At 28.8% G+C, this 8,734-nt stretch overlaps 1 protein-coding gene across 1 annotated transcript; it reads right to left on the bottom strand.

Moving 5' to 3' along the window:
- Positions 1-439: 439 nt before the first annotated feature.
- LOC141689816 (rho GTPase-activating protein 1-like) lies at positions 440-5,053 on the bottom strand. Its single transcript, XM_074494229.1, has 5 exons — positions 4,455-5,053; positions 3,238-3,358; positions 2,984-3,103; positions 2,378-2,608; positions 440-1,270 (listed from the first exon to the last, which is right to left on the bottom strand). Exons 1-5 carry the CDS (start codon positions 4,826-4,828, stop codon positions 689-691), a joined length of 1,428 nt encoding a protein of 475 aa, XP_074350330.1. The 5' UTR covers positions 4,829-5,053; the 3' UTR covers positions 440-688.
- Between the last annotated feature and the right edge of the window lie 3,681 nt (positions 5,054-8,734).

The following is an 8,734-nucleotide window of genomic DNA, read 5'->3' as shown; positions in this document are numbered from 1 at the left end:
AAGCACACGTTAAAGATATAAATTGCAACTGTTGGCGGAGATTTTTTTTTTCTTTCTTTTTTTCACTTTCTTGCTGGGTGCTAAAGGCTACAATGATGTCAATTTCACATAGATATGACAATCTGTAAATTTTATATAGGAGTCAGTTTCATCTGCATCTGTAAATTTTAAATGGGTGTCGATTTCATCCACAAAAATTCTTATGCCTTCTAATCCTCTATGAGGATATTCCAGTTTGATTCTCCACCAGTGAACTGTCTATTTCCCGACAAACTATTGGCTACACCATATTGATTCTATTCTACATCAACCATGAACCCTCTTAGATAGGTTTCATCCGTGGCTGCCCATTTTGTATGGCTAAAATAAACAAGACAATGGCAGGAAGGCAGGAATGAATTAAAAATTTAGTGCTCTATGGTCACCAGCCAAAGGAATATCAAGTTTTCAAACAAACTTTCTCCAAATCACTATTAGATGGACGAGCTACAAATCTTCCAAACAAAATATCCGAGTCTACAGTAAACTGGCACGAGGAAAATAGCTAAGCATAGGTAATACTAAAAACCCAAAAAAGTAGAAAACAATCTAGAAATAACACTTCAAGAAAAATAATAGAAAATTTACATTTCTTCGCAACCTCACATTCTAGGTGACCAAATTCCCTGCTTGTAATTGACCATTTCCTTCAGAGCCAGGCCTCATTTCGCTCGGTCAATGAGTTTACTCTACTAAGTACTTTACTTCTGTCAATAGCTCCCAAGGACTGGATTACTATTTGCAGAGCATTAAACTTCTCGGGTGTCTTATTTTCATCTGATTCACATGACTGATCAGCGATGCTCCCTGAAGTAATTTTCTCAAGCTTCTCTGTTGCAGAGTTCATTACACTTGCTCGGCTATCAGCATCAGTGGAAACATTAGTGGGAGCTTCACTATATTCAACGAGACCAGATTCCTTGGCTGAAGTTGAAGAATCGAGACATACTTCTTTGGTGATGATATTCCCTGGAGTAGAGTTAGAGGAATTCGCTGAATCAGGATCTTCAGCAATGAAAATCTTCTCTCTCTCTTTATATTCCTCGGTAGCATCTTCCAGGCACAGCAGTAAAGGACCCTGATGCTCATTCTCGTCAGATGGGTCTAAAGGTTTATCCCAGGTTGGTCCTTTAACAGAGTCTTCTCTAGTTTGGAGTGTCTTCCCAATGAGGGCCTTAAGGAAGTTCATAACTCGTACAGCATACATTAATGCAGTCAACGGATCTGCCATCTTCAAGCAGAAACAGAAAAATTGAAGGGTGTTTAAAGGTGTCCATAAAAATTTAGCTGTGCTGAAACAGGCTTTATAGATAAAATTTTGTACGAGCTAAGGATGACATATGTAATATTACATGTGTCTCCTTTTTCTACCAAGTGTTCTCTACTAGCCAAAGTTATAATTAAACAAGACTTCCTAGACGTGCCTCACTTAACCTCAATAATAATACTAACGTTCTGTTTGGTTGAGATGAATTGAATTGGAAGGAAATGCAAATGAAATTTGTGCTATTCTGGGAATCAGCGTTTAATTACATTCTTTCCTCCATTCCATTCCTAAAAATCTATATTAGAGCTCCCCAATTTGAGAGAGAATGCTTTATTCTCCATCCACTCATTTTCTTCACAAATCTCTAATGGCAAATTTGCACGCATTCATTCTTTTTATACTTCCCTCCTACCTTCATTATCTATCCTTCAATCTTGTTGACAATTTTCTTCATTCCAATTTCCCCCGACCAAATAGAGCATGAGTGTTAAATATTGTAATCATTAGAACATCAATGAAAACGGACTTACGCTGGCTGTATATAATATCAAAATCAAAAAAAGAATGCTATAGAATAGACCATCACTGCACACTCTCAAATAAATTAAGAAATCGAAATTCATTTATTCTACATATATTTGTTCATTTCTATGTAAAAACTACAACATGCTCCAATTTTCATGAATACTGTAGAAGGGATATTAACATAATCATCTACTCCTTAAGAATGTGCACTCTGTTATATACTCCTATCTTCTACTCTTTATTCCTACAGAAGACACAAATGACTATATCCTGCTTCTATTGAAAAAAGTGGCAATTAAGTTGGTAAAACTATAGACAAGTGGTTCATTATATACTGTGGCAAGTTCAGTGCTTCGGCATTATTAAGTATATTTCTCTCATGAAACTGATTTTTGTGAAGTTTGCAACACAAGTGTTTGTATATAATGTAATAACAAACTTCCTTGAGTCATGAAATAAAGATACCGGTCATTATGCATTGTATCTTATGTTTGAAACCGGAAAATGTATGACTAAACATTCACGCATAGAACAATTTAAACTTACCTGAGTCATGTTTGGCGCAAAAACCATCGCAATGTTGTGGGCATTCATTTTGTTAAAGTGCTCCTGCTGTACAACATCTGCCATCAAGTTAATAGCCCAATCTAGTAGAGCACCTTCCGTTGTTGGTAGCAGCCTAACAAGTGCAGAGCAGTCTTCTTCTGACTGGCACTGCATTACCTGTTCTGGATTAAGGGTATCCAGTATACCTTCTGGTAGTTCTCTAAACCATGCCTAAAGTCATATACAGCAAGTTAAATTAGCATGTCCAACATTAGAAAGCTGGTTCAATCAATCTAATAATCCTTGCACACGATGCACACTTAAATTTATGCATCAATCTCATGTATGCACTTCGCTAAAAGTAACTTTCCCAATTATATGCAACAGCCTAACAATATTAATTCAGAAGAGTAAACTTTTTAAGAAATATTTTGTGCAAATCTAGGTTTTAGCAGATCACCCAGGTTGGCTATTATTCAACCAACTTTATATGCTAACTACCATATTCCAAAGAAAAGTTTGATAGCGAAGTAACAAAGAATTGGGAAAAGGTGCCTCTGACAAATTGAATCAGCTATGGTTGCGATTTTCAATACTAGCATATACCTTAATGAGACCTGCTAAGCAGTGCAAGTCGATGCCCGCTGGAACGACTCCTGCATTTAACTGATTCCTCACAAACTCCTCCTGGCTGTTTTCTGCATTAATTCTGAAAATTCCTTCTGCCTGCAAATGCATCCAGACAGACATGTAGAGATGATAGCTCTTGAAATTTAGTGATATTTCATATATACATTACATCATTAATGGAATAAAATTATTAACAAATAGAAAGAGCGTGGGGAGAAACAATGGATCACCTGTAATCCTCCTTGAGCATACAGACGTTGTTGCATCAGTAGCAGAATTGTTGGGACACTGTTTCCTCTATGGTCATATGATAACTGCATAGAGTCTGTTGATACACCAAAAACAGTGGTGCTGCAGATGAAAAGAAGAACAGACAAAGGTATAAATTAGAAAGAGAAAAATAACCCAAATGTTACCCCCAAGATCCTTATTACTGCAGTCAATCTGATGGTTAAAAGTTAAAGATATCTAGTCTAGAGCATAAAGTTAAACACATGCGTGCTGTATAAAAAAAGTAAATTTGCAGCTTATAGTTAAGCGTCAAAAACAACATAGATAAGAGCTGATCATCTGCTAATTAAAATGCGATACTGGTATATTAATGATTAACAAACCAAAGAAATAGTCTCAGTGAGATTGTTGATGTGCATACAAGTTTAATCCCTCTTCTTAACCCTAATGCAAGCACTTCCTCCATTTAACTATAACGCTTCGTTACCATTTAACACAGCTTAATTCAACATCCAAAATGATAACACATAATACAAAAAATAGCAGTGACGCATTAATGGGTCAGCTTCTACTTAACATAAGTTGGTTATGAACAATGAGCATATTTGCAAACTAATGCTTATTTCTAAGCAAACAGTAATAAAGCATACAATATTTAGTCCTTAAAGATGTCTTTAATATCTCAGTTCTATGCCCTATTGGATGCAATTTTTAAATTCACATACTAATAACTACGAACAAGTATAGTTACCCTGAATCTCACTAAACCTAAAAGGTTCGATCAATTAAACACAAAAAGTTAGGTACTTCCAAATATATAAACTCCTGTAGCACAGAGAAACTACCCTTTTCCAAGTAGTTACAAACATCAAAATCACTCATTTTCTATATACCTTTTAATAAATACCACCACTCCCCATCAATAATACATGTTCACATTATCAAGAATTAACCACTCCAAATCATTTAAGAATCACAACTAACAACAAAATTATTGCAAGTACATATTAAAAAACAAAATTAAATTCAAGAACCACCTAAATGCATCACAATACATGTTCTTCGAATTTCTAACAGTTAAGCACATTAATCATTAGCACTACCACAATCAATAACCCAACTCATAAAAAGTAATCCCGAAAATCGAATACTCGAAATCTTGAATACACAAATATACATACATTATATATATATGATCAAAAGGGCGAATTTATACCTTGCACTAGGAGCTCTCAAGGGCACTTCAAGTTCAAATTCAACAGGCAAGCCCAAGAAGCCATTAAACCTATCAAAAGTAACATGAGCCACATGTTGAACATTAGTGGGCCACCCAATATCCATACCATTACTACTAGCACCACTTGAATCATTCCTACGAGAAACCCAAAAAGATGATTTTCTAATCAGAGTAACCAAAAGGGCTAAAAGAGACAATTGGTCATCATCTTTTTCTCTCTTTCTAATCTCTTCAATCAATGCATTTGAAACCCTTTCTTCTTCTTGTTCTTCTTCATCAATGGCTTCTTGAAAACTGTGCAGAGAGGAAGATGAAGATGATGAAGAAGAAGGGGATTGTAGCACCTCTGTCATGGTGATTTGGTGACCCTTTTGAATCTTTAGAAGTGGGGTGGGCTTGGTTTTGCAACTTTTAGTTGAGAAATTTTTGATGAAAAAAGTGAACAAGAATGTTCAAGAACATAGAATGTGTGTATATTTGTATGTATAGGTTGAATGCAGTGGGTGGTGGTCGTGGATCTTTGTAATTGGAGAATGGATATGAGGAAAGAGGGGTTTTAATTTGGAAGTGCTAATTATTAGTTAATTAATTACTAATTGACTGATTACTTATCTAGTTTCAATTATTTAATAGACTTGGGTTGTATGCTCTGTCTTTTTAATTTGTGTATTACGGACCGGATAAAGGACACAGTCACACAGCTATTTTTTTTGGTGCCAAGTCACACAGCTAATATGCCCACACGGCCACCACCACACTTACGGATACATTTCGATAGAATTAAGATTGAGGTAAATACTCTATCCATATTAAATTTTGAATTACTTATGAATAATTTAATAATCGCAACGTGTCGAGAGAATAAAAGGTTGACGAGATAATTATATTTTAATATATTTCAATATATTTATATATTATAAATTGCTGGATAACTCTTTTCTAAGGCTTGGTATCCATATTTTGGTTCGGATATGATTTTTAACTTTAATTTTACCCATTAGACTATCCATTTTTAGGTTTGGTATCCATATTAGGTTTATAAAAAATCCATGTACTTATTATGACCCATTTTAATTATTATGACCCATTTTAATTATAGAAACTTTATAATTTATATATTATAAATTGCTGGATAACCATTTCCTAAGGTTTGGTATTCATATTTTGGTTCGGATATGATTTTTAACTTTAATTTGACCCAGTGGACTATTCATTTTTAGGTTTGGTATTCATATTAGGTTTATAAAAAATCCATGTACTTATTATGAACCATTTTAATTATGGAAACTTTTCAATACAATTTTAAATATGAATTGTGTTACTTATGGTAAGTTTTTAATACAAATTTGAAGTAAAGTTTAAATTTTAACAGATCTATTTATAGAAATAATCTCATAAAATATATAACATAAAAATAACATATGTAACGAAAGTAATTTTAAAATAAATGTATCATCATATGTGGATGCAATACACTTATTATATAGATAATTTAATCTTTCATAATCATATTATTCAATTTGAATTATAAATTTATTCATTTATTTTATTAAATAATTTTTGAGATCCCCGTGTGCAAAGCACGGGTAGTATAATTTTAAATATGAATTGTGTTATTTATGGTAAGTTTTTTTTTTTGAAAACCACTTATGGTAAGTTTTTAATACAAATTTGAAATAAAGTTTAAATTTTAACAGATCTATTTATAGAAATAGTATCATAAAATATATAACATAAAAATAACATATGTGATGAAAGTAGTTCTTAAATAAATTTATCATAATATGTAGATGTAATACACTTATTATATAGATAATTTAATCTTTCATAATCATAGTATTCAATTTAAATTATAAATTTATTTATTTATTTATTTTATTAAATAATTTTTGAAATCCCCGTGTGCAAAGCACGGGTTATAAACTAATCTTATTTCAATAACTGAAGGTCTTGACAATTATATCCTATATATAATTAGTGTAAGGGAGAAAAAATGGTACGGTTAGATGGTTTGGTGGTGAGGGTTAATAGATAAAAGAGTTAATTGCATTTTTCAACCCCTACTTTCATTGAATATCAAAATTATATACTTACTTTCAAAATTACAGTTTGCAACTCCTAGACATCAAATACAATATGCATCCATTTAAACATTTTGTTAAAAATATTTATATTGTGGATGGTAAAATTGAAATTCAGCAAAATATTTAAATAATAATTTTAATTTTTTTAAATTAAACTAAAATTTAGAATTTCAAATTATAAAAACAATATTAATGTCAATTATTTTATTACTCAGTATAATTTTTAAAATTTTAAAATATAGATATATTTAGAAACTTTATGATTATATATATAAACATATATTTTTCTTAATAAATATATTTTAAGTATTTAGTATTATGATTAATTTAGAGTATTACTAATAGAAAATAACTATAATTTTTTTCATGTCAAAAATGTATTAAAATAAATATTTTTAATTAATTTGAAATTTTAATTATTAATATTAACATCTCAATTTTAATTTTATAACCACAAGGAATATGTTGTAGTTGATATTGAAAGTTAAGGGTTGCAAACTGTATTTTGCAAAGTAGGTATACTGTTTTGATGTTAAATGAAAGGTGGGGTTGCAAAGTGCAATTAACTCCAGATAAAAATATTACATGAATATCAAGAAGTTATAGAACCAAATGAACAAATAAAAAACAAATACATAAAAAGAAAAACCTAAAAAAATATCTAAATAAATTACATTAATTTTTTAATGCATCAAATACTAACATCAAATAAACATTCAATTAAAAATTTAAAAAACAAAAAACAAATTTAAAAAATCATAATAGGTGTCAAATCACTATAACAATGTTCTATATTATTTACATACATACGCGATATTTCAAACAAAAACACAATAGTTATTTCATCTATTATATTATTCTACTATAATATCTAATAATTTATAACAAACATAATAGTTAATTAATTAAGAAATTAAACTATAATTATATATATTCTTAAATGATATAAAATAATATTAAAAGTATTATATTCCTAATAAAATAAATATAAGTAACAATTATCAAATCATTTATTATTGGATTAAAATAGTATCATTTTTTTAAAAAAAATATTGAAATGGATACGTTTGATTTAAAATATTTTAAATAGATAATTTTATATTTTTTTTATCGTAGGGCCCGCAGCCGTTATCATATTAAATAAGGAAAATATTTAGATTATATTTAGGTATAAATATATAATTTTTTTGTTTTGTTTTGTAAAAAGGGAAATTACAAATTTTCTTTTAAAAAAATTAGAGTACATGAATCTTATAAAACATAAAAACGAGGAATAAATAATAATAAAAAATCTATTAAAATTCAAAATTGAAATACAAATCTAATAAAATATATTATTGATTATATTTATTTTAATTTTCTTAAAAAAATGGATTTTGTAGGTTTGATTCTAAATATTTTTGAATAGATAATTTAAAATTTTATATTATAAATTGAGGAACACATTTAGATTGTATTTAAGTATAAATATTAAATATATTTTGTTTAAATTTTGTAAATAACAAAATTACGTACTGTCTTTCAAAAAATTGGAGTACAAGAATTTTATAAAATATACAAATTAGGAAGAAATATAATAATAATAATAATACAAAACTATTACAATTCAAAATTGAAATATAAATCAAATAAAATATATTTAAATGTACTATGAAAATTAAATGTAAAGTATTTTTTCCAAAATCATTACTAAAATAAAAAAATTATAAAATATTGTTATAAACAAGCAAGATGCTAATCCCAAACAAATTTTCAATTTTTGATCAAACTCCAGAAAAAATTTATATATAAATTAAAAAAAAACTAATTACCTAAAGATATTATGTGGCATGATTAAAGTATTCTCTTTAAAAATTTATAATGTAAAAATAAAATAAACAAGAAAAAAAGAAATAAATTATAACACATATGCTATATTTAGGTTATCAAAGTCAAATATAAAAATACAATAATAACTAAATATAAAAGTGCAGAAAGTACATATTTTGAAAAATATATTATTTATGAAAGACATAAAATTTATTTAGGGAATGAATTATTATATAAAATTTTATTAAATAAAAAATATTCAAAAAATATGTAAAAAATGATAATCATCCCATGCATGGCACCCGTCCAAAGTATAACAAAGATAACTAATTAAAAAATGAACTATAAATATATATTTTAAAATGG

The sequence above is a fragment of the Apium graveolens genome, chromosome 10 (genome assembly GCF_009905375.1).
Source record: "Apium graveolens cultivar Ventura chromosome 10, ASM990537v1, whole genome shotgun sequence".
Classification (NCBI taxonomy): Eukaryota; Viridiplantae; Streptophyta; class Magnoliopsida; order Apiales; family Apiaceae; genus Apium; species Apium graveolens.
This window is presented reverse-complemented; position numbering and strand designations above follow the sequence as displayed.

What these genes read in the sequence shown, in the direction of transcription:
- LOC141689816 (XM_074494229.1), bottom strand. Translation starts at nt 4,828, where the DNA reads ATGACAGAGGTGCTACAATCCCCTTCTTCTTCATCATCTTCATCTTCC. An exon ending in TTGAGAGCTCCTAGTGCAAG is followed by an intron (nt 3,359 to 4,454) that starts GTATAAATTCGC and finishes TTTCATCTGCAG; the next exon opens with CACCACTGTTTTTGGTGTAT. An exon ending in ATGCTCAAGGAGGATTACAG is followed by an intron (nt 3,104 to 3,237) that starts GTGATCCATTGT and finishes ATGCATTTGCAG; the next exon opens with GCAGAAGGAATTTTCAGAAT.